We start from the raw sequence: 25079 nt of genomic DNA, 5'->3' as shown, positions 1-25079 counted from the left end.
CACTGAAGTGTTGATGGTGGCATCAGCCCCAAGGTTCTGAGGACCTGCGCTAGCCAGCTGTCTGAGATCCTGGGTGAGATAGCAGAAGATACCAGCTGTCGAAAACATAATTGAATGATCCCTATTTTTCCTGCTGTTGTGTAGTGAAAATCTTTTTTTATTTGTTGAACTTTTTGCCACACAGCTATTCACCTCTCCTTCTGAACAACTCTAAGATGTTCCTTTTTTTTTTTTAAACACAACTCTTCTACTCATTAACCTAATTAGCAGTGAGATGTTTGACCAGTTTGAATGATTTTTGGTAATACGTTTCTTCTGTTAAACTTACGCAGCATCCCAACTGAAGAAAAACATAATGGTGAGACTTTAACAGAGCCAGGCTTCCTGTTTCCAACACTTCTAGTCTGTGTGACCCTCTGCTGTTTGTGTACAAAGAATGAATCTAATCATCCACATGCTGCAGAGAGCCTGCTCCCATTTGGGTGGTAGCAGCTGCACAGTGAAGATCACCTCCTTTAACATGATTCAGCTGCTGAAAAAGAAGCTATAGGAAATCTCAGTAAACATGTTGACCAGCTCATACATCAATGACCACCTGACAGACAGGGTGCAGTATATAAGACTGTTGCTCTGTCTGCATTCCTGTTCACAGTGTACAGCTCAGATTTACAGTACTACTACGGGGTCGTGCCACCTACCTACAGTACTGACAGTTCTGCAGTGGTTGGTTGAATGTGTTAGTGGGGTGGAGGCACTAGTGGATGAGTTTGTGAAGTGGTTTGGAAAGAATCAGAGACAATCCATGTCTACCCCGGGGCAGGATCTTGATGTAATGGAGGAACGCAAGTGCGTCCACATCAACAACAGGCTGAAGGGGATAAGTGGTCTCTATTTCCTAAGAAAACCGAGATCCTTCAGAAGCCAACCCACACAACCCACAAGATCTGCTTCCTGTCCTGTATCCATGCCCTGAGGGGGCTCTACATATTATTAGGTTTTAAAGTTATAGCTTATTGGTTAATACTCCTTAATACTTTATCTGAGCTTGTGTTCTACAGTCATATTTAGGAGACGTCGTGTGGCACTACACTACACGCTAAACCACTTAATTTTTATTCAGCACACAAATGCACAGCATGAGCAGTCCTTTTGAAAAGAAAAAAAAAAATCTCTCATTAGTTTCCAGGCTACGTTGGTGTGATGTCAAAAAGGAAGTTTTCTCCCTCCGAGGCATTGATTCATGTGTCATCTCTGCACCAGCTAATAGATCTTAATCTGTAATTAACATTTTCCCCGTGAGCTGTCTCTTCCTGACTTCCAATGTGATGCTCTACCTGTAATTACAGCCAATAAAATCCCTCAATCACCGTGCTCTCTGCTCAGATCGGGGTCATCACAGTTAATCACAGGTTGAGACTTAATAATGGTCATTTGCTCATGCAGGGCAGATGACGTGCAGAGAGATGGAGAGCTTAAATGTTATTTTTTATTAGATACTTTGAGATCCACATTATCCAGCGAATGACTGAGTCTCTCTGATAAGACTTTATTTAGAAATTCTAAAATTCTATTCTGTCCACTCAAATCTATGAAACACAGAGAGGAGCCAGGTTCATTGCACAGGTGAGATGTTTTATTATTGCATGCCATTTTCCCATCACATCTTTAGGCCTCAAACATACAAACGCACTGGCAAAAATGGCATCTGAAAATGAGAACATTACCTACCAAGCTTACACTGGCTCCAGGAAAAGAGCTGGAGAGTAAAACCATAAGGAGAAAAAAAATTATTTTTAGCTGCTTTACTTTGTTTATCATGTAATAGAAAGGCACAGGAGCATTTCTAGAACACATTACTGAGCAGTTAAACACAATCAACCCTACTGAGTATAGTCTGGCTTAAGCATTCGCTGTAACTGCATCAAATAACGCTTTTTATTCTATGACAAATGTGAGCGTGTTTGAATTTAAAGTAAAGGTTACTGTTTACTGCAAAATTACCATGTCACTGCAGATCAACTGAAGCACACAATGTTGATATAAAGCAGGGGGGTCCATAAAAGAAAAAAAATATGTACTGCCTTGCTAAACAGCTCACATACGACTTGCTCCTGATGCTCTACCACAGATGATGTTTGGCACTCTTTAACTTCTCTTAAGCTCCAGAGAGCCCCTGTGATGTAGCCTGGACACATTCTGTGTGGCCTGGAACGTCTCACATTTTCACTTCTTTGACAACTTCAACTTCACATCACTAATAATATTCATTTGTAAGAGTTGTTTAGTTTTTATGCCATTGTTTTTGCTGAGTAAAGAGTACATCAAAAGAAAAAAAAACATGCACAACTCATCCCAGTCCCAGTACTGTATTCAATTGTGGGAAAAACACTCATTCTTTCACACACAAACAAAATGCTGAGCAGCAATAAAACAAATTAAACCTAAAACTGCAGAGAGAAGCGAGCTTCGCATCACACTCCTCTTAAACTAGGATGATGAGTCCCAAGTACGTCTTAGTATGGACTGATGGATCTTGAGGAAACTGCCTGAAGTATAGAGTGACTATGGGATGAGATGTTCTCACATTGATGGTATGTAGCGGTTGTGGTGAACGTCACTGGCGTTAAACATCAGTGTTTGTTCCAGGTCGGGACTGCTATGGGACCTCTGGAAGACCTCTCCACCACTATCAGCTCATCTGGGTTGTCATGGGCTTTATAGTGGAACAGAAGATCCTGGATGGCCCGCTCTTCAATCTATAAAGACAGAAAATAACAAGGAAAAAACTGAAAAAAAACAACAACAAAAAACAAACTTCAATTGAGAGGGAAAAGAACAAAATGCTGACGCTGAAAGCTTAATGGTAATAAGTGTTTTACTTAATAGCAACCAGAAAACCTCACAGGGAAAAAGTGTTTTTGTGAAGGCTCTGACAGAAGTCTGGCAACCAGCTGGAGAGGAGAAGAGTGTGCTGTCAAAGAGACAAACCTGGAGACACCTCATTTCTAACCAGCACTGTACAGAGTGCAATGCTGATTAGGTAAAAGTCAGTCAGATAAGGCAAGACAGGAGACACAAGAAGCATCTTCTGATGGACCACTGCCATGTTTTCCATACCGACGCTGTGCACAGAAGCTATCCAATCAGTGATGCCAAGGGTGTGTGTGCGTGCTTGTGACACACAGACACAATGTGTTACCTGGATGAGCGCCAGCGGCTTCTCTCGGCTGCGGATCAGCGCGGCTTCCTGCTGCTTCTCTTCCTCCACGATGGAAGCAAAGGTCACCAGGGAGGAGAGGGGAGGGCTGCCCACTGCACCCAGCACCCACGGCCTGAGGGGATAGATGGTTCACACACACACGCACACACGCACACACACACGTTGGTATCCAGTGCTGCAACAAGAGTCTGAGTCAGTGGACAAAGGTTGAGTCAACCACTACTGACAAGCTCCGGTGTGTGAATGGCCACCTGTCCACCCGGCTTTAACAAGCCTCTGCCGCTACTGCACAACAGTACTGAAGTTAAAATGCTTTGCTGAAGACTTTAACATGATTGCTGCACATGCTACAATAAAAAGTCAAGCTACAACCCTTTCTGATCTCTGCTGCATTTGACACAGCACTCTTCCTAGGTGTGCTGTGTCAAATATCATGGTATTTATTTGGGTCTGGGTCAGGGACACAGGGATGGATGGGAAGAGACAGAGGACATAGCGACATTCCCAAGCCAGCCAGACAATAGACATAATCTCTCTGGGGTTTCCTGGGTCTGCCCCAGAGTCCTCTCTAAGTAGGATGTGCCTGAAACACCTGATCTAAAAGGGATTCAGGAGTTATATCCCTCAACCACCTCAGCTGGTTCATTTTAATGTAGAGGAGTGTCTGCTCTACTCTGAGCCACACCAAAATGACTGAGCTCCTCATCTCTGAGGGACAGCCTAGAAACCACTCGGAGGAACTTGTTTGTTCCTTCACTTGTATCTGCAATCCAGTTCTATCACTACCCACACCTCGAGGCCATAGGTGAGGGTAAGAATGTAGACTCACCAGTGAGATGATAACTTGGCTCTGATGTTTGGCCCTCACTTTACCAAAACAGACTTGGTAAAGCGTCTTCATTACTGCAGACCACATCATCCGCAAAAAACTTTTTGCAAATTCAATTTCAAATTTCTAGTTTCACCTCTTGGCTGAAACTAGAAATTCTGTTCATAAAGATATGAGCAGAACTGATGACGAGGGGCACAAACCACTGGAGTCTGACTTACTGCTGAAGTTTAAAAATACCAGCATATTCTAATGCTGCCTTGTGTAATGCATTTATAGAGTAAAGCTGTGTCAGAGTTTGCAGTTCTCACTGCACTCTCCCACTCATTCAGTCCCCCCCAAAGCTATTCTGATAGACCAAGTTAATAGCTACATGTTTCATTACATTCAGCAGCTCAGTGGGGTTTCTGATAGCATGCAGCACACTGTTCAGTCTGTTAATCTTCCCTTGTCAGAGGAATGAAGGTAAGAACAGTCACAAGCTATATCCATTTACACACCGAGGACATACACAGCAACATTTTTTGGGATTTGCGTTCGCAAACACATTGTTTAGACTTTTATATTCAGCATCCTTGTTGACTCTAAAAATTGTAGAAAAACAGACTCCAAAACGTGACGGCTCACACATCAGTGTCCAAATGGATTAGCCTAAAAATAAAATGCAGACCTTGCTCCAACAGTATAAGAAAAGTCACATCTGTTATCATTTGTAAACATGAGGCGAGTTACTGCAACAGCAGGAAAAAAAAAAGCTGTCAGAGGATTCAAAGTGTGCACAAAGGTTGACTGAAAGCCGACTTAAACCCCTTTCCTGCTGCTTATAGATGGTGTTTTTCCCTTGAAACACCATGTATATATATATTCACATTTCTAAATCCTCCTAAAATACTTGTACAACAACTTAGAGAAGAGGGTATAAATATATAATGTTTGTTAAAGAATACATCTATTCAACACAGTGGGTAAAATATGACCTGACTCATACAAATGAGCTACCTTTAGACTGATTTGTGTGTGCTTTAAGTGATTTTTTTTAGTTTGTAGGTCGTTTATATAGCGGGTTGTTACAAATCCTGCCAAAAACACTCCATTATGGCGCACGCTAATGTCGTATGGAAAGAGGGGCCTCCGTTTGTCTGATCGTTCATCTGGACGAGAGACAACGCTGGAAATATTTCCACAAGACATAAGCAGAGGAAAAAATGTCTGACATTCAATCACAGCGCAGATTATAAAGGCATCTCTATTAAATCTGATTTGGGATGTGGAAACTGTGTCCCAGAAGGCAGACACAAGAGCGTGCACGGCTGCTTCCTGAGCCTTGAACTCGTCCGTGTCTGCTCATCCAAATACCCGGGCGAACCTGAAACCTGCTCCCGTTTCTGTGTGATCTGCTGTGACACAAGGGCTGCCCTTATCAATTCTGATTAACATCACTGATTTCACTTGACTTACTTTCACAGCTGTTTAATATCTAGCAGTCTGCTCTTAACAGCATGAAGCATGGCCAAACATACAGCAGAGGAGGATGAAATCAGATAAGAGATGTGCTTACATACAGATAGACAAGATTAACTTGACTTTGCGGACCTGAAAGGAATTAAAAGCTGCAAAGGTGGCCAAACATAGAGGATTTCATTGCTTCCGAGCTACCCAACGTCAGAAAGAAGAGCACGCCACTTACTACAGCTAGGAATATCTTCTGTGCATGCTGTGTTTATCCAGCTGTTGAGGAACATTGTAAAGGTCAGGGTGACTCAGTCAAGGGCAGGTCAACCCAGCAGCACTGGGTCATTCAGAGCCGTTCACCTCACACAACAAAGAGCTTAATGCGTTTCTCAGGCTGTCAGCCTATCCAACTACAGCACATCTTATCAGTGCCCTGGCACTAGTTAGCGTTATGGTTAGTTACAATCACAGCTTTTATTTTTGCGTTTCCTGAACAATAAGTCTAAACAATCACTATCACTTCCTCTTTTATATGTCTTAGCTGCGAAACAGTGCCTGCTTGTGTTACGTATATACTGTCTTCCTGTTTTGGGGGCCAAGTTTGATGTTCAGGCTGCAGAAATTAGAAGTAAAAATAATGGGAGATTACTGCTAAGACAATTGGTTATCTACAGGGCTGCAGACTGCTGGAAAAAAAAAAAAACACAACAGCTGATACATGATGAAACCTCAATAGTGCCTCCAAGTGGAAATCAGCAGCACAAGTCAGAAACACTCAATCTTACTGCAGCAGCAACCTATAATATGTTTTATGTAACAGATGAGGTACTCTTTGGCCATCTCAAAATATTTGGCACAGATTCGAGTCTCAATTCAGGACTATTTCTATCTCCTTAAAAAGAGAGGCTATTTTGGCTCTACCTCCAGTGTGTAAGGAAGAAACCCTTACTCCTGTACGCTACACTTTGACTTCTGCTTACCCCGCGGGTCTCTCTGACTCGCTGCCTTCAGCACACTTGAATGTGACCCTTCTGGCAGCAGGTGCAGCAACGATGGGGGATCCCAGGGTGCTCTGGCCCCTTTGCGTTCCGGTTTGCCCTGCTCGGATCAAATGGTTCTCTTCCTCCTCCAGCAGAGCCCGAAATGAACACGAGGAGGGTGGGGACTGGACAGCAGTTACCCTGCAGGTGGAAAGAAATCATAGAAGGGAAGAAGAAGTTCACAATTAAAAGCAAAAGGTGGCTACCCTTTCTGTAGCTGCTGGTGCGTTTAAGACATTACATAGTGGCTCACAACTTTCTTCATCTTGTCCCTTTTTGAGTAATTTAACCACAGATTCAGGTTTCAAATGCCCAAGCTCAAAGGGGACCTATACTGTAAGCATGCCCAACTTTGAGGGTAAAAACAAATAAATAAATACTAAAATCATAGTGTAGGGTAGATCACAAGGCAGATGACTGTGGCACATCTTATAACCTGTTTCAGAAACAGAATGCAAATTGATCATATTGCTAGTATAGTTAGTGTTACCTAATCCAAGCACAGCAACAAATATCCACCACAAGTATTCTCCAAGCCTTTTAACTAAACACTGGATGCAACATAAGCCTTCTGCTGTCAAACCATCAACAAGCAGGCAAACAATCACAATGATGCATTTTCACTAAGCCAACTTTTATCTGTTGTACAATGTAAACAAATATTTTTCTTAATAAAGCAGATCTACTTTACAAATAGGAAATATAAAGCTTTTGTAGCTGTTTGTACTTGTATTAGCTGTAAACCTGCTTTGACACACACACACACACACACACACACACACACACACACACACACTTTCTGTGGAAGGGATTAACAGTAGCATTTTAGCTAAGAGGAGAAGGGAGATTTCCACTCTTGATATTTTCTACATGCTACACAATTTCACAAATACTTGTCCCATCCAGAGTAGGAATGTGTGGGCTCACTGCACAAAATGCATTTTGTCTCTTTTGAGATTTCCTGAAATATATCAGGAACACAAAGGTATTCCATGACAGTAGCGGTATTCGTATTTGGGCTCACTCACCAGGCCTTTCCACTGCTTTTGGATGGAGTGGCTGTGGGGGTTGGTTTGGATGCTGTGGACTCCGCACTGGCCTCCTTGTTAGCCATGGCCAGCATCTTCCTCTGTTTCTGGGACAGTTTAGTGGAAAGAGGGGAGTGCTTAATGCTGGTGCTGACACTGTGGACAGGTGGGAAAATAAGCAGAGCTCAAGTAAGCAACAGTTCTCATTTCCAGACAGTGGATTAAGAACTGAAAGATACATGTGTAATGTACAGATATTAGTCATTAATTAAACCCATCACTCCCTTCTATTGACTGGAATAAGTGGTATAAATCATTTTTTCATTGAAGATTTCTCAGTTAAACACTGTAGACCACCCGCCCACCTTCCAGGGCTTTTAGGAGTTGCTCCAAGAGTCTGCAGAGAGTTGGCTTCCATGTCCATGATGGTTCTCAGATCCAAGACTGGAGGTGCACGAGCAGGACTGCAAATTGAAAAAACAGAGTCAAACTAAGATTTCAGTGGTTATTCATTTATCAGGGCTGAAAATGCTTCCTTTCTGTTAACCACCCCCTCAACATAAAGTGGGTGGATATAAGGATAAAATGACATCCTCTCAAGATAGCCTTTGTTCAATCTTAAACCTGCATTTCTCAGCCGAGGAGATGTGGGAAAAACAAATTAATAAGACAACAAAAATGTTGATAAATTTCAGACCATCAAAGTTACCCTACCAGGGAAGGACCTTTGGGATGGTTTGCGGAGCAGAGTTGGGGGGAGTTGGGAGGCAGTTCTTAATAGATGTTGGGGTGCTGGGTGGGGTCTTCAGCCTCTGGCTAAAGGTTTTCTCATCCTGCAGATAAAAAAAAAAATAAAACTCACAAACACTTCAACTCTAACTTAACAGTGTTAACTCGACCATCTTTGCAGTCTTGATTTTAATCTAGCAATTCATCTAATTATTTCACACTTCTAACTACACGCAATGTGCAACATATTAAAGATGTAAAATTAACCTCAGCTCTCTCATGGAAAACAGGTGACTGCATGTCTCTGGGACTGCCGACCCCCATGTAGCTGCCTTCAGAGTCTGATGTGAGGAGCTCCTGCAGAGACTCAGTCGAGTTCACCTTACCTGACTTCACCAGGCATGGGGAGACCACTGAGCAAAAAAAGAAGCATGTGTTAGGTAACGTCATAAATTCAATAACAACAAGATCCAACTTCACAAAGAAGCTGACAGCCACATACCAGCAGCAGGAGGGCTTTGGATGATATCAGAGAGAGTATAGCCCCCTGAGCTATCAGAGCGCCTCCTTGGTTTCTTCTTAGCCTTCATTTTAGCTTTTTTTAACAGGATTTCCCTGAAAAAGACAATGTGTGAAATTATTAGCAGATTATTGTTAGGCTGACACACTGAAGACATTTAATAGACGTCTTTAAAGGTATCACAGATAATTCCCTGCCTTTTAGCTATAAACCGTTAGAAATTAACATAGTGATACTGTGTACCAAGTTAATACCATATTTGACTGTACCTGCAAGAGTGATCCAAATCTGCTTCTGGTTTAGGGCTGAATGTGGAGTCCAAATCCTCATCCTCATACATACTGAGGTCTGGTGCACCAGGATATGGTGTGATAACACGCTTCTGCATTGCTGGGATCTGAAATCAAATGGAGAAAAAGAAAGAAAAACTTATGAAAAACTCTATGCAATAGACAAATAAATCTAAGTATGGCTGTCTTAGAAAACATTACATCACCTACAGTTAATCAATGAATCAATCGACAAACATGTTTTCAGTCTGCAGAGGCAGGAGAAACTCTCTACAGCTCAATCTCTACATTGTGTAGATAATTTTAAGATTTATCAGTGAAAGTCAGAACAACAGGATGATTTCTGTGACAAAAGACTGGAAGTAAAAGGCAGATGTAGCGACATCACTTCAGACTAGGTGAAGCCCCACCTGTTGATAATAATGTACAAAGTGAACTTTATGTTGTGTTCAGTGTAACTTTAACCTAGCAACTGAGCCCATAAAGTCATCAGGAAACTGAAGCCAAGGGTTGCTCCCCTATAGGCTTTTATACAACTGCATGTCTTTCTACAACTACAAGAGCTGCCCCCTGCTGTTCACTTTAAAGAATTATTTTATTTCACTGGGGGGGAAAAGAAAAAAAAGAAATCAAGTTAAACAATGAGCATCTTTAAAAAGAAATTCTGACACAGACTGGGGTGTTTTTAAGGGTGGAAGGGGACTCACCATCTTCCTGTAGGCTGCAGAAAGCTCCACCAGCACTTCATCACTGAGAATATCCAGAGCTCTGAGGACACCAAAGTAACACAAAACAAAAACATATTGATTAGAAAACACTTCTCCTGTTTGCTCTGCTCTATGGATCCATATTTACATGCACACGTTCTACTAAACATATTCATGATCTTGAACACACCACTTTGAATCCAAAATGCTACACTGGCTTTAAGTTCTCACTTTGATTCCAGCAGAGCGGCCATGTTGAGCACAATGAACTGGAGGCAGGACAGTTTTAACTGTTCTGCATTGTACATGATGGCAAACTCCAGGAGCTCTGCAGCGTTCTTCAGAGTCACTGAGGGCAGAAAAGCAGCGGTTTGAAACGATGCAGCTGTGTGTGCTTATTGTTTTCATGAGTTCTATGTATAAAATTATTCAGAATCAAGATGACACGAGGACAATGTGAACTTAACTTTAAACAGATGCCCCAAGGCTAATGCTGAGAATTAGATACTCTAGATTAGATTTCAGTCCTGGATAGAGAGTGGACTAACAACATTCCATTCCTTCACACATAAAGGGACACTACAGAGTTTCCAGTCTTTACAAATAAGAAATGGCTTAAGACAAGTAGATTTCTTCAGGTTTCTTCAAATGAGGGATTACTTTAATAAACACTGCAATATCCCAAACCCAAATATGGTTGAGTCAGAAATTTTTAAGATAGTTAAATTAGCATATGATAGTTCTCTGAGAAAGGCAATCTCCAAACTATATGATGTGCTCCTTCAAGCAAGGAAGGATACTACTCAAAATGTTAAGATTAAATGGGAATTGGAATCGGGGATGGGTATAACAAACGAGAACTGGGAGAGGATTTGTAATTTTCATTGGTACTCAACAAGTTCTTTATCTTGGAGAGACCACTGTTGGAAGAACATTATTAGATTTTTCAAAACCCCTCATCAAACTAAATATAAAAATGGGACAGCAGAATGCTGGAGAAGATGTGGATCAGAAGAGGCACATCATTATCATATCTTTTGGGACTGCCCTAACTTAAAAAATTACTGGCTGGGAATCCATAAAACTTTGTGTGAGGTTTTTAAGATAAAATTTGACATCAATTTTGTAAATTTGTACTTGGGCTTGGTTGTTGACTCGGTCCGGGGAGGGGACACAAAACTCTTACAAGCGCTATTAGCGGCCAGCAAAAAAAAAAAAAAAAAATCACTAACCAGAAAGTGGTTAAATCCAACTCCGCCAACACTTGAGGACTGGTTTAATGTGGTTTTCGAAATATTTAAAATGGAAAAACTGACATTCTTTTTAAAAATTCGGAAAGACAAATTCTACAAAATATGGAATAAATGGTAGGTTGACCCTCAACTTCATAATATGTACCTAATGTAGTTTTTGTAAATAAGTTAAACATGCTGCATTATGTAACACATTGTCAAGCCAATGAGTTAATTTTATTTTTTTGCTATCAGAATGTAAAACAAAAGGACTAAGAAAAAGGTTTTTTTTTTTTCCTTTTCTCTTTTTTTTGACTAAATAATGTCAATGCACTTTATTGTAACAAGTCCTTTTTTTTTTTCTTCAATAAAAATATAATAAAAAAAAAAGAAGAGAGAATTAGATACTCTCAAATGAAGGGGGCTACTAAAAGAAAAAGAAAAGTGCAAGTGCAAGAAGTTATGTCACAAACTGGAGTAAGAGAACGTACGGTTCTCCGTGATGACGACCTCGCACATCTCCTTTAGCCGTGTGATGAGGAGCTGGTCAGCGACAACCAACACGTTGCAGACAAACTCTACATTCAGAGACTCTGGCAGGGAAAAGTGAGAGAACAGTATGATCAGTGTGGGGTTTTCCCCCACAGTCATCTAAATTTGGAGAGCACATGACCATAAAAAACAATTCAAAATGTGTTTTCATTAGGAAAAAAACCCCAAACTTGTTAGGTTACCTTTAATCGTGGGTGACTCATCTGTGTAAATGTACTCAAGAATGACCTGCAGGATCTCTGAGCTAGTGGGCATCTCGAGTGCAGAACAAGACGTGGCCTGAAGGGTTGCAAGACAATATTATCAGAGTACCAGTACGAAACTGTATGACTTTAGAGCTGTGACTGGTTTAAAAAAATAATAATAATTATATATATCACAACAGAAGGATGGGGGACTTGGCATACCTCAATCCAGGGGTTACCGAGCATACTGTTGAAGTACTCTGCAGAAGGACAGAAACAAGAGAACAATTGAAGTACATTTTTCCAAAAAAAAAGAAAGAAAAAAAAAAGTGTTTCTAATCAACACTAAAATTTGGCTACTCACGTGAAGCGAACATTTACATAAAATACAGGTTTCAATTTTGGTCAAACTGGATGACTATCGAAAACATGTTACTAGGTTTTCTCACGTGTACTTCTGGAGAATATTGTCTCCAAAAAGGCCTACAATAATTAAGGAAGAACTGGATGTGGAACTGCCTCGATTGCATTTGCAGAATTTTGGGTTGGGGGATTTATTTATATAGACAGCTGGTGTTGGGACAGAACATGGACCAATATTAAGTACCCTAGGAATGTCAGAACGGTTGGCTGCAAAACTGCAGCCAACCCCACAGTCTTCTAAGAAATACTGTTAATTACAATCCTACTGCTTGAACAGAAACTCTGCATTTACATTCAACTGGGTTTTTATCTTAAAAACAAACCCATTTTAAAACATCTGGTTCACTTTACAGGTATTGTATTTTGTGAGGTTCATTTTTTACACGTCTCTTTGTTACCTCAGCTAAGGAGAATATGGTGTACGGGATTACTGAAAAAGTCATTCTGGATCCAGGAGGGGGTAGCATGTGTATCTAGATGACATGCATGATAAAAACTCATCTTTTCAGTAACAGTATTTGAACCTACAGACTACCTTTGCATGCTCTCTTACAGGCAAAAGGAAGGAAAACCAGTTGTGCTACAAAAGGTAATGAGTTGCTTTCTTAAGCGGTTAGCCCTTTTAGAATTAAATGGTGCAAATGATATATTATGCCATACACAGCTGTGCAAAACAAACTGAAGTTACAGTTTTTATTGATTTGAATGCTACCTGATTCATCTTACCTAGTCTGGCACAGAGGACACTTTTATGACAAGAAAACTCTTTCCCATCTTCAGATTTCAGAGTGACATCACAAAGATAAGAGCTGCACAGACATAGAAAGAACAAAATATACAAACAGTTAAGTTGTGTCTGACAAGTTTGCAGTTTATTCAGTAACTAAAGCTGATTATAGACACACATACGTACCATTTCTTCTGGTAGAATTTTGGTTTGTTGCCTGTTTTCTTGTTTGTAACATTAATTTTTCCATTTTCGTATTTGACACCATCCAGTCTGTGCAGAAATAAAAAAAAATGGATGAAAACAAAGGACACGAAATCTGTATTGCCCTTGAGCTTAAAGTGCGCTCGGCTTCTCACCGTGCCGACAGGCTGCCCAGGCCGAGTTTTTTTGCAACACCCTGTAAGGTTTTCACTGGGTTGGCACCTCCCTCGTTGGCTCCGGCCTTGTCACCTTTGCTTCCTTTCCCCTTTTTGCCAGGCTTGGAGCCTTTGCCCTTGGCCTTGTCACTGTTGCCTTTGGCTGCAGGTGGAAGGGAACGGTACACCTCGAGGGCTGAACGACCACTCAGACCCAAGTCCTGCAGGCTACTGATAAGCCTGCCCTCCTCTGAATCCTGGCCAAGGCAATGGATACAGCAGAAGACAGTCTTCATGAATCAACACAGCCGAGTCAGAGCTAACAGACCTCCCAGGTCAATGAAAATGAAATTATTGTGGAGTTAAAAATCAATGTAGCATAAAGAAAAAGCTACATTACAGTACAGCATAATCAAGCACATATGATTTTCCTTTTTTTTTCCCCCTCACCTGGTTTGGGACTGTAATGACCCCCGACACTCTCGGCCTCGCCCCGTGTACCAGCAGCTCACAAGAGTCTGTGTAGATGAAGTGAAGAGCGTATTCCATCATGTCCGGTGGGATTTTTTCCAGAATGAGCAAATCGCACCCCACGGCATCTTCGCTCTTCCTCACTTCCTTATCGAGCTCCTCATCGACCCCACAGTGCTCAGACATGAACTGCTTCCGGAAGAACTCGGACCTCATGGACAGAATGTACTTGTGAGCCGGAAAAGTGCGATCACCAGCCTGAAGCGTCACATCGTGGATGCTGTCCATTTCGTCCGCCTCATCCAGAAGGCTCCCGAAGTGCTGGGAGAAGGATGACGGAGAAATGCTGGGAACCTCGTACAGGCTGGAGTACATATACACAGGGAACATGATTGAGGTTTAAATGATAAAAACTCATTCATTACAAACACACACACACAAAAACCCAACTGGATTTAATCTTTCAAATCCAGTTTAATCAGAAATGATATAACATAGCTTTTGAATAACAAGAGAAGAATGATAGCAAGTAGCTTAGCCCTTAAAGAGACAAGAATCTTCTCAGCTGACTCCTAATAAAGCAATGAATGTAATGAGCAGAGAGGAGATCTAAAAATAAAAAATAAGGCACGAGCTGCTCAGAGAAACAGTCCACTCTCCTGATTCATGCCTAAGCAGCTGCAGTGTGAATCCAAAACACATCATTTAGTGACCTTTTTAAGTATGAAGGGGGGGGGGGGGGGACTTTAAAGTACCTCTTTTTAAGTATTTAACATTTAAGATTTTACCGAAGTGTGGATAGTAGGGCTGGGTATCGTCACTCATTTCTAGAATCGATTCGCTTCTGATTCACTAGGTCCCGAATCGATTTGATCCACGATTCGATTTAATTCGATTAGATTCAATTCAATTTGAATCTGGGAAATTTTGACAGTCAGAAATATTATAATTCAGATCAGTAGATTTACATATTTTTGTATCTATAAAAAGGAAGCTGACACTCGCAAGACTTTATCAAAGGTGTGAGCATCACAGCAGATGCCTTTGTGTCAAAGTAGCTGAAGATAAAACACAGAAAAACATGAAGGTGATTTTCCTGGCCTGGATTTTATAAAAATATTCTGCAGTACATCAAAAACAAAAGAAAATCATTAATCAACATATGAACATTACCTCTGACGTTACAGCGGTTTTATTAGAGACACGGCTAAGCGTTTTGCATTTTGCATAATTTTAAAAAGTTTAAATTTGTTCAGTATTGAACAGCAGAAATGAGGGTGGTTGTTGAAATTTTGTGAGGTTTAACCTGAGATTCTGGCATTTCGGGCAAAATAAATTTATATTTATATAAATTTATATTAAAGAAATCGATTCAGGATTTTAATGAATCGATTTCACGTTATCCAAGCCAGAATCGATTTTAATCGATAAATCGATTATAAAAACACACCCCTAGTGGATAGTTATAACCATGTTTTTATTGCGGATGGAAGAACTTATTACACTAGTGATTATTATTAGTAAAGATCAGAATATTAAACCTCTTCTTTTTACTTAAGTTTAGATATCATACTTCATAGACATAAAGAACTAAGATTTTAAGACTTTACTTCTTCATGTCAGTTGTTCCTTAGGTGTTAGTCATTTCATTATCTACGCCTTGTTCGCAGAGGCTGTGTTTAAGCTGCTTTCTTTCTCAAGCTTTAAGTGGATAACCGATCCAAAAGTGGCTCTCTAGGCAATAATAATTGAATTTTATCCAAAATGTTTAAGATAAAACTACCTTACAATCATTCTGGACAGTGTACCTTCTGGTGCTGCATTGTTGCCTTCATACTGGGAAGTAGTCTGTGCTCACTGGCACACACAAAAAACTTTTTCATGGCCATTTCACCTACAGTGGGTTACCTAACAGAGATGTATAAACTATTGCATGTGTGGGCTGCTGGATTAGGCAATTTTTTAGGTTTGTGTACCTTTATATAATATTTTGGTTTTTTTGTACACGACATTTATTTTTTCTAATCCATCTCTAATTCACTTTTTCTTCCTGACCTTGTACTCCTGTAACAACTGTATTTTCCCAGCGTGGGATGAGCAAAGTCTCTATCTACAGCTCTACTAAAGTGTCCGTCCCTTATTGTAGTGCCTTTTCTTCACTTGAGGGTATGTGTACCTGGTTTTTGGGTCAGCCTGGAGAACTCCAAAATTCCGGCCCTTTGAGTCCATGGTAATGCTGACAGCTCTGTGGACATAGGGGAGTTTCTCCAGGCGGATTCGTTCATACAGTGTCCCAACATCCGAGTGGCCACACACCTCCACACTGCCCTCTGTAACACAGAAGGAAAACATTTACCACATACTGTAATAATCCATTTCAAGGCACTCCTCTTAACTTTCATTGAAATGTATTTTATAGATAGGCCACAATATAACAAAGTCTAATCCCAGCACGGATAAAAAAAAAGTGTGGAGGAAAAATAAATAAATCAATTGCCAACTTAACACACCTTTCTCCCCCCTAAATTCCTCACCTTTCTTTTCCCCGTACTTCTTATATTCTCCAGCCCACACACCACTGAAGCCCTCTCCATCCTGAGTCACAAACATCATGCTGTTCTTGCTGAGAGCGATGTCCGCCATGAAGACCTGACGCGCGTACGCCCACCGGCACTGTCTCACCGAGCTGCCAGTGGAACGCCAGCAAAACACCTGACAGAGACAAGAGAAAAACTAGTCTTACTCACCATTTTTATCTATAGGCTGTCACACAGGTAAGGCAGATTTTGGATTGTGTAACCGTGTAGCATAGGTTAGATAAGAATAGGAAAAGTAAAGTGATGATAAAAATAACAGGATGTATTTCTTTCCATGTACCAGAATTTAATAAGTGAAGCACAAGTGAACTACAGCTTTACTGTTGTACATCCCTCTTCTGTTGAAGATACAGGAACTAAATGGTGCTTGTCTTGTGGTTTTTAAAGCACCTCTAAAGTAGAACAAAAAGCACAGCGCTGCATAACAGTGCACTTACCCTCCCAGCTGTATCCAACGCCAGAATGACCACCTTTTCCGCTCCTCCCTCGTTCAAGATCTGTGGAGCTACTCGATGGTCCAGACTCCCCCCACTGACCAGGACCTTCCTGATGTTGAGCTGCCTGTAAGAGACCCATCAAAATCAATAATCGGAAAAGAAAGAAGAGCAGGAATGTATTTACAAATACATACATTTGTATGTACGACACTAAACTACAGAACTCACAGAATAGACAACTATTTCCAATCTAGGGGATGATATTTAATACAATAAAATCAAACTTCTAATAAAGCTGTTCTCAAATATTTTTTGTCAGACACAGAGCAGTGCCTGAAATGCAGTTCATTAAGACTACACGTTAAACAAGCAGCAACTTCTGAGCTGCAGTGAAAGAGACTTATATTTATAGATAAAACAATCGCTCGAAAACAAAATAAATGAGAAAATTGCTGTGCTTGTAAAAAAAATCTTCACATCTGGCTCTAACATAATGACAGATAAAAGCGCTGCGTTTTTTGCCAGAGTATGAGCAATTTTCAGTAGAAAAATATGAGAAGGTTGGAGCAAAGTGAAGACTGTCCATTAGTTATTTGATTCCAGATGGTATTGTTCTATCAAATTAGAAGATGGGCCATTTAACATAGCTTAATCTAAAAGCTATTTATTGATTCGGGTATAGGATTATGGTCTAGTCTAACACAATAATAATATGGCAATGTGAAACCTTTGAGTCTCTCATAGTGATGAACCGACAGAAAATTATCAGCCGATTCTGCAGCTACGCTTGGCTTTGCTACGAAGATCAATTTAACCCTTTAGCCAGCCAATTTTAACCCTTTTTTTTTTTCAACTTTTGTTTAGCAGTGAGTATAAGCACAGAAACACAGTTAGCAAACCACTGCCAAACTGAGTATATCATCTAGCAATCAGGAGTCAGTGGAAACAACAGCGGCGAACAAAACCAAAGCTAAAGGAGACTGAATACTAGATGCAAGCTTGCCAAATAGCCAGACAGATGACTCAGAATAAGTTACTGCTCAATGTGTAAATGATTAATTATTTGATCACAACACCAATCTAAATGGGGATCATGATAATGTTGAGCTCATACTTTGTTTCTGCTGCCCCCACATGGCCCAAATATACATTTTTGCAGGTTTAAGAGCGCTAAACTTTAAGGTTGGCACGATATCCTACTGATTTATTCACCTTGAAGCCATCTTCTTGCATTGGTAGTCAGCTAAGAGGTACACATCCCCCTTCTCGGTCACAACTACCGTTGCACCATCACTAGCTGCTGCCATAGATATGGCTACATCCTTGTGGTACAGAGCTGACACCTGCCGGGGGGCTGTTACGCACTTTTCTCCATTTGGATCCAGCAAGTAACCTGGAAAAGAGGACAAAACATACCAGAAAGGAAGTGATTATTAAAGAGTTTTTTCAAAACATGGAATGATTTTATTTTATTTTTTAAATCTCCTTATTATCTTATTAATGGCATTTTACAAAAATAAAACGTCTCTCCTACAATAAGTAAACTGGAAATTGTGCAAAGCTACTTTTGCAATACAATCATTATTCATGAATTTGTGCTAAATATACTGGCTCTGTTCTCTGGCATGGTCACACATGACCCCTTGCTGTGTGTTTCATCTTAAACTGACTGATCTAAACTGTTAAATCATATCATGTATCTGAAAAGTGTTTATTTTTTTATTTTGTGGTAATATTTTGGCTGACTTTAAGGATGAGGACTTACCCAGTTGGCCTCCATTGAGTCCCATTGTATAGACAGCCTCCCTGGTCCACAGCACTGTGTGGAACCTTCCTGCTGCAACTCCAATCACAGTCCTACCTTTGAGCATCTTGGAGAAAACCTTTATGAAAAGCAAATATTACATCATAAAAAAAACAAAAAACAAAACAGATAACATCAATTCATAAGGTCCTTTTATATACTAATAATGACCAAATTAATTAAAGGTAAGCCAAAGCTTGATTGATTCACTGCAAAACATCAGCAGCTCCCACTGCTACCTCCTACCTGTTTAGGTACAAATGCAGAGGCGGGAGGAGGAACTAGGCCCAGCTGGTGGAATGTGTTGAGACCAAACGTATAAACATAGCCTTCCTCTGTCAGGACCACTGTGTGGTCTTTAGCTGCTGCCACCTGGGAGCAGTGATGGGACATCAGGCCTTCTACCATTCCAGGAACCTGGAAAAAAGCAAAAAAAGGAATGAGACAAAAGAAATATAGTCAAAAATATAAAACAAGATAAAGAGAGAGAAGCAGAGGGTTTAACAACTGTTTCCAAGCCCATCTGAAGTACACGAAAGAAGTGTTAAATTCGTATCAGCAGAAGGCTGATACCACAGCTCTACATTTCATTGGTTAAACCATTAAAAGCTCAGAAAGCAAATGAGACTGTGCATTTAGCGTAACAGACTTAAAGACATTTCTGTACCGTATATCTGTGTAGTTGGGATCTTAAGTTACAGATGCGATACAAGCACCTCTCTCACTTACCATCCCCGTCTCCAAGTCCCACAGACAACCATAATCCTCTAGTGAACACAATTATTGTACTTCCTGTGGCTTTATTGAACACAAATTTTTCAGCATGTACTGAAAAGTGTCAACTGAACAAAGTAAGTGAACCTTTGTGCTGACAGCTTTTAAAAATCTCCTTAAAATATGTGTTTTGAGTCAAGGAGATATTGAGCGCCCCTCCAGTTTGGCAACTGACAAAATCTGCTTTTCTACAGAAAAGAAAGGAAAAAAACGTTGGTGGGAATAATCACGTCACTAGAGTGATGTGGACACCCAAGATTGTGAACTCGAGGACGAAGTGGAGTGACAAAAATAACCCATCAGCCTTTTACGGCTGAAGAGTAAAAATAGAGGATTTTCAAGACTGTAGATGCTCACAAGATCAAACAACAATGTGATGTATGAAGTTAAGTTTTGTTAAGCTTTGTGCATTAAATCTCATGACTAATATTTAATTCTGCAGGATTAATCTAATTTTATTTTTAAAAATGCTACATTTTACTGACATTTTTGTATTATTTATATATTTTTTAATCACTATTTTATAATCATCATCATCATCTAAAAACATTTCTGACTGGAGGAGGCACTCATAGGGATCATTTTGTATGTGAGCACACATGGAGACCAAAGCAGAAAGCTTGGCTTACCAGAGAAAGCTGATAACCACCGTTATGATACCCGTTATCTACAACTGAGGTTTAAGGTTTTCCCAAGCCAGCAAGCACAAAGAAAACCTGGCTGTTTTGAACTTCATTTATAATAGATTAAAATAGATTGTGTTTGTCTAGAATTATGATTTAAATGAATATCAAATCCAGATCAAGTTTCAAAACCACTTTTTTTTTTAACCTAAATTTTCTGTAACTGAAGCAATAAAATGCACAAGCACATGATTATGATGATAATGCATTGATATATTTGTTCATTAAAGAGGAAGGAATTCTTCATTTCGTTTTAAATATATTTTGACATGATGACCAGATCTCACCAGATAAGTCTGTTCATCTCCATGGCCAAGTCTGCCTCCCTGTCCATGCCCGCAGGTGAACACCTGGCCTTTCTGAGACAAGAACACAGAGTGGAACTTGCACAGCACCACCTGCAAAAAGAAGAAACAAACGTAATTGTGGTATCCCCTTGTTGCTTTCAGTTTTAATAGCCTGCATATCCCACTACAGGAAAATTACAAGGTGCTTGGTTGTGCTGATTAATGCTCTTGTCATTATAATTTTGACCTCACGTACGAGGCTGCAATGCATCTCTTTCCATGTCCCTGGGCCAACCCTTCTTGTAGCGATAGTAAAACACTACGGCAATAAAAGGCCAGGGCACAGGTGGAAAAGCAAACATCATTACTAATACATCGCTCCCCTCAAGCCTTCAATAGAGCACAGGGATGTCTCCTGAAGTATCGCATTGATGTGGACATCCACACACATGCGTACACATGAGTATAGCTCATTTAATTAAAAACATGTCATTGTGGAATTAATATTTAACCTCTGGCACCTGCTGGATTGGACTAGGTAGACAAAGACTACACTGAGTCTCACAGGGTCATGAAATGGTCATGAAATCAGATCCACCTGTCCTCGACTAGCTTTATGAAATGACTCCTGCAGGTTAGAGGAAAAAAAAGAAAAAGAACAACCCTCACACTTTCAGCTGTAAACAGCAATTACACAACATTGGGCACAGATAAATTATTAGTCAACAGATAAACAGAAAGTGAAAATATAGCAAACGCAGTCTTATCTTATTCCGACACCCATTGGGTACACAGACCACTGGGGGTAATTGAACTGGTTCCAGGAGCTATATTAATCACACTAAGAGCCTAGACATGACAAACGCATGAAATTGTAGCCTGGCTTGGCACAGTTTAGCTAGCAGGGGTTAACAATGTACAGACCAGCTCCACTAAGTCACAAATGAAGGTTGTACAAGAGATGGTAGACCACGCCTGATGATACAGAAACAATGCTGTATTAGACTCAAATAACATTACTGATCCAGCCACCTCCTAGATGAACCGGGAAATGAGGCCATGACTCACTACAATATGCCCCATTATAGTATGTAATATGCTTTAATGTATAACTTAATACATTTATCGCAGGTACAGTTTGAAGCTCTCCAGCATAAGCATTATTTCAGCTGCTGTGGACTAAACAGTACTGGACAGCTGAAAGGGGGAGGAAAAAAAAAAAAAAAAACATTGCAAATTTTCATGTGCCCTGAGGAGAAGGTGGTGTAATACAGGGCTCTGGGGATAGGAGTGTTTTACTGGTTTTACCCAAGTGATGTGGCTTATCTGAAACACCCATGTGCACTGGCTTTTTTCTTTTTTTTTTTTTTTTAATTTAATGTAATATCTTGGTACTCAGTCAAAACACGGAGCTATTACAGCATTCCTGGTGCTACAGGGATACACATGAGTTGGGTTTTGAGGGTGTGAGGTAGAAAAACACTTTCCCACTCCCTTGAGAAATGTTAAGACAGCAATGCGTTGTTAGCCTACCTGCTTGATGTAAACTCCAGTCCTGGCAAAGACATCGACAAGCTCAGGGTGCTGTCGGCTCTCCTGATTGCCATGACCGAGGCTGAAATTTGTATTGTTTCCCCACGTGTAAACTTCAGTTGGGTCTAAGGTGAAGAAAGAAACACTATTTCAAAAAAGAAAAAAAAAAAAAAAGCCAAAACACTGTCTCCACCTAATGTTCGATTTAACTACAGAGGCCTGTAGTGCAAAACTGGATTTGGGGTTCAGTGAGACAGCACATATGCTGCAAACCTAGCCTGCTCTTGACAGACGGCCTAGGTTTGCAGCCTGCCAGTCCGACTGTTCTGTTCCACAAAGGAGATCAACGCATACCAAACAATTCCCTGGAAAATAACATAACTATTCCTAGAAAAGCCTGGAAACCTACTACATACACAATGAGGTCCACAATGCGCAGGTAGGAACTTTTGCAGACTTTTGAAGCCTCAATATAGCAATATGAAACTAAAGTGGAGAATTTTAGCTCTTGACTTGGTGATTTTGAATCAAATCGAGCACACTAAACATGGTTACTGGTTTAAATTCTGTTTTTGTAGTTTGCCATCACCAGTGTGTGAATGTGTGGATGACTGAATGTGTAAAGCGCTTTGGGGTCCTTAGGGACTAGTAAAGCGCTATATAAATACAGCCCATTTACCATTTTTATATTTATTCTTTGTTTTCAGACCTTTTAAACACCGCAGGGGCTTCAGCTGCAAGAATAACACAAACACGTCACACAACACAGACTGTTTAACAGAAAACGCAATTGTAATTATATGTCTGAATCGCCTGTGTTCCAGTGATACAGCTATGATAATGATAAGTCTGTTACCTGACACAGTGAGCTTTTCTGGTCTCACTGAGCAAAGCTCAGAGTGCACTTAAACACATTTACACAGAGCTTTTCAACACTGAACTACTCTGCAGCACTTTGCCTATCACACACACTTGCATTTTGCTTATTTGACTGCAGCAGCCGTGTTGCTTTCAGCAGGTGGTTGTATTTTTGTACTATTACAATCTGATCATCATAAAATAGACTGCTCGGTTGCCATCGGACCTGTCCCTATTTGTGGTTAGTCATATGCTGCCAACACAGCCTCTTCAATGTGGGCTACATTTGACTGATCCAGCCGATAACCACTTACCTATTACCAGTGATATGATAAGGGAAGGCAGAAAAGACAAAGATATCACATATATATTGAATCGTAGTATATGCCCAAGCTTTGTTCTTTTTTGAACAAGCGAAGTGACATATCTCCAAACCAAAGCATTAAAAGCAGCGTCTGAGGGGGTCGGCTTTTCTTACCAGTGTTTCTAAACAAGACATGTGATGGGCGGTCCTTCATGGTCAAGTCCAGGACTGAAAGACCCTCCTTGTCTTGGGTGGAGAGAAGTCCCCCATGCTGCAATTCAAAATTCAAATGTAGGTCAAAGTTTGAGTCTCTTCAGAATAAGGTTTGTCATTTTACAGTACTAAAAGCTTTGATTGGACTGTTTCTTCTTGGTAATAATTTGAATTTTGATGGCACTCCATCAACACACACCTTGACCAGTGATATGAGACAGTGGATCTGTCCATAGAAGGCGCTGCGGTGCAGAGCGGTCCAGCCGGACTCCTTATCTTTAAGCATCAGGTCAGCACTTTTGATTTCCAGCAGCCACTCCAGCAGGGCCTTCTTACCCAGTGAGGCTGCCAGGTGCAGGGCTGTACGACCGAGGGCATCCCGCAAAGTGGCTGCATTGTGGCAGTGTGAAGTCAGGAAAGCCCGGAGCTGCCCCTCAGAGCCGCTTGTTAGTGCAGCAACCACCTGGTCTGCATGCTGCTGTGAGCGGCATTTGGGGGTGCAGTCCAGCGGTGCCTGATTCATCCTGACCTCTGACAAATCTTCACAGTGAAGCCCTTGTCCTCTTGGCAAAGACCTTCTGCCAGCCCACCACCAATAATGGCAAACACACTCAAAAACAATGTAATGTGTGGCAACAAACAACAGAAACAATCGGGAAAAAAATAGGACAAAAATAAAACAGCCGAGGTAGATTGGAGTGCTAGAATTGTGCTTGTGTTGAGGTTCCACCGCACCCTAGCGACTCCAGAGCTCTGCGTGACTCGTTTCAGTCCACCATTTCGACCAAGGACCGCACACAAGGCTGGGTGCTCGCAGTGTACAATGGCATCAGGACTTTAATAAATACAAAACTTCTTTATGAATTTATACAAAAGAAATTGTACAACATCTGCAAAAATAGTCTTCCCTCTAATTATGTACAAAAGGCAACAACTTCACCAGCCCTCTGACCTTCTCCTCCTGCAGTCCCAACCATCAAACCTGAGGGGAAAGGCCACCTTCCCCCCCAAATTTTGACACCTCTTTTTCACAACTCCATAATTGTAGAGTGTACCTAAAGGAGAAAGTTGAAGCACACATTAGTGACAAAACAGCGTCCTCATTTTGATTACATGTAATCACGTGTGCAATAGTCAAATACAAAAGTGTAAACTTCAGAACAAGTCTGCCCTAAAATCAGTCTGAAGTAGCTCGAGTCAGCTGAGTTTACAAGGTTTAATGTTGACTAATCACCACGATTATGTAACAGGCTAACTTAGCTTAGCTTAATGTTAACTGCTGTTATTGTCCACTCACCATTTGGTCTCGCTAATGGTCAGCTAAAACACCCTTGATGTTAAGGCCTAGTGGCCCCATTTCTTTAATAGAAACAGTCGTATCTCCTTTATTGCTTATCTAACTTGCTGCAGAAGCAGGCTGTGCACAGCAGCTACTTCACCCAGTAATATTAGCTCATCCTGCCTAACAGGGTACTGCAACATAGATAATTTCAAAGCGGGATAAACGCACGGATTTGGACAAGTTTGAAAATCAGCCCAGTATAGTTAATTAAAGACAGTTACCTAATACTACTTTGATAGCTCGCTTAGCTGACACATCATCGCAAGCTAACGTTAGCAAGCTAACGTCGGGGTATTGCTTACCTTCCGCTAGTGAAAGAAAAAAGAGGACATGGAGAAAGTAGCATCAACGACGTAAATCCACTTTGTCATTACTACAAATGGAAAACGCAATGTATTTTTTCGCCGGTACGAATTTTGGACAGGTATGAGCCCCTGCAGGTTAGGTAAGAGAGCTTGCATCAATGTCAAGACTTCTGATTGG

At 40.7% G+C, this 25079-nt stretch overlaps 1 protein-coding gene across 1 annotated transcript; it reads right to left on the bottom strand.

The window, feature by feature from the left end:
* Positions 1-1611: 1611 nt before the first annotated feature.
* On the bottom strand, positions 1612-25079 carry ibtk (inhibitor of Bruton agammaglobulinemia tyrosine kinase). Its single transcript, XM_086310572.1, has 30 exons — positions 24899-25079; positions 24207-24309; positions 23454-23832; positions 23216-23312; positions 21880-22004; positions 20347-20457; positions 18849-19019; positions 18564-18681; positions 18011-18191; positions 16799-16922; positions 16299-16476; positions 15941-16094; positions 13744-14128; positions 13294-13550; positions 13121-13207; positions 12934-13016; positions 12007-12044; positions 11782-11878; positions 11539-11640; positions 10047-10164; positions 9816-9876; positions 9088-9215; positions 8801-8913; positions 8566-8711; positions 8284-8402; positions 7935-8033; positions 7570-7725; positions 6482-6682; positions 3200-3332; positions 1612-2756 (listed from the first exon to the last, which is right to left on the bottom strand). Exons 3-30 carry the CDS (start codon positions 23775-23777, stop codon positions 2631-2633), a joined length of 4032 nt encoding a protein of 1343 aa, XP_086166698.1. The 5' UTR covers positions 23778-23832; positions 24207-24309; positions 24899-25079; the 3' UTR covers positions 1612-2630.

Source organism: Aulonocara sp. 'chitande type north' Nkhata Bay, linkage group LG11 (genome assembly GCF_057382095.1).
Source record: "Aulonocara sp. 'chitande type north' Nkhata Bay isolate Kocher_YH1m ecotype deep benthic linkage group LG11, A_spYH_male_GT1.1, whole genome shotgun sequence".
Lineage (NCBI taxonomy): Eukaryota > Metazoa > Chordata > Actinopteri > Cichliformes > Cichlidae > Aulonocara > Aulonocara sp. 'chitande type north' Nkhata Bay.
The sequence above is the reverse complement of the archived record's forward strand: the minus strand, read 5'-3'. Positions and strand labels throughout refer to the sequence as shown.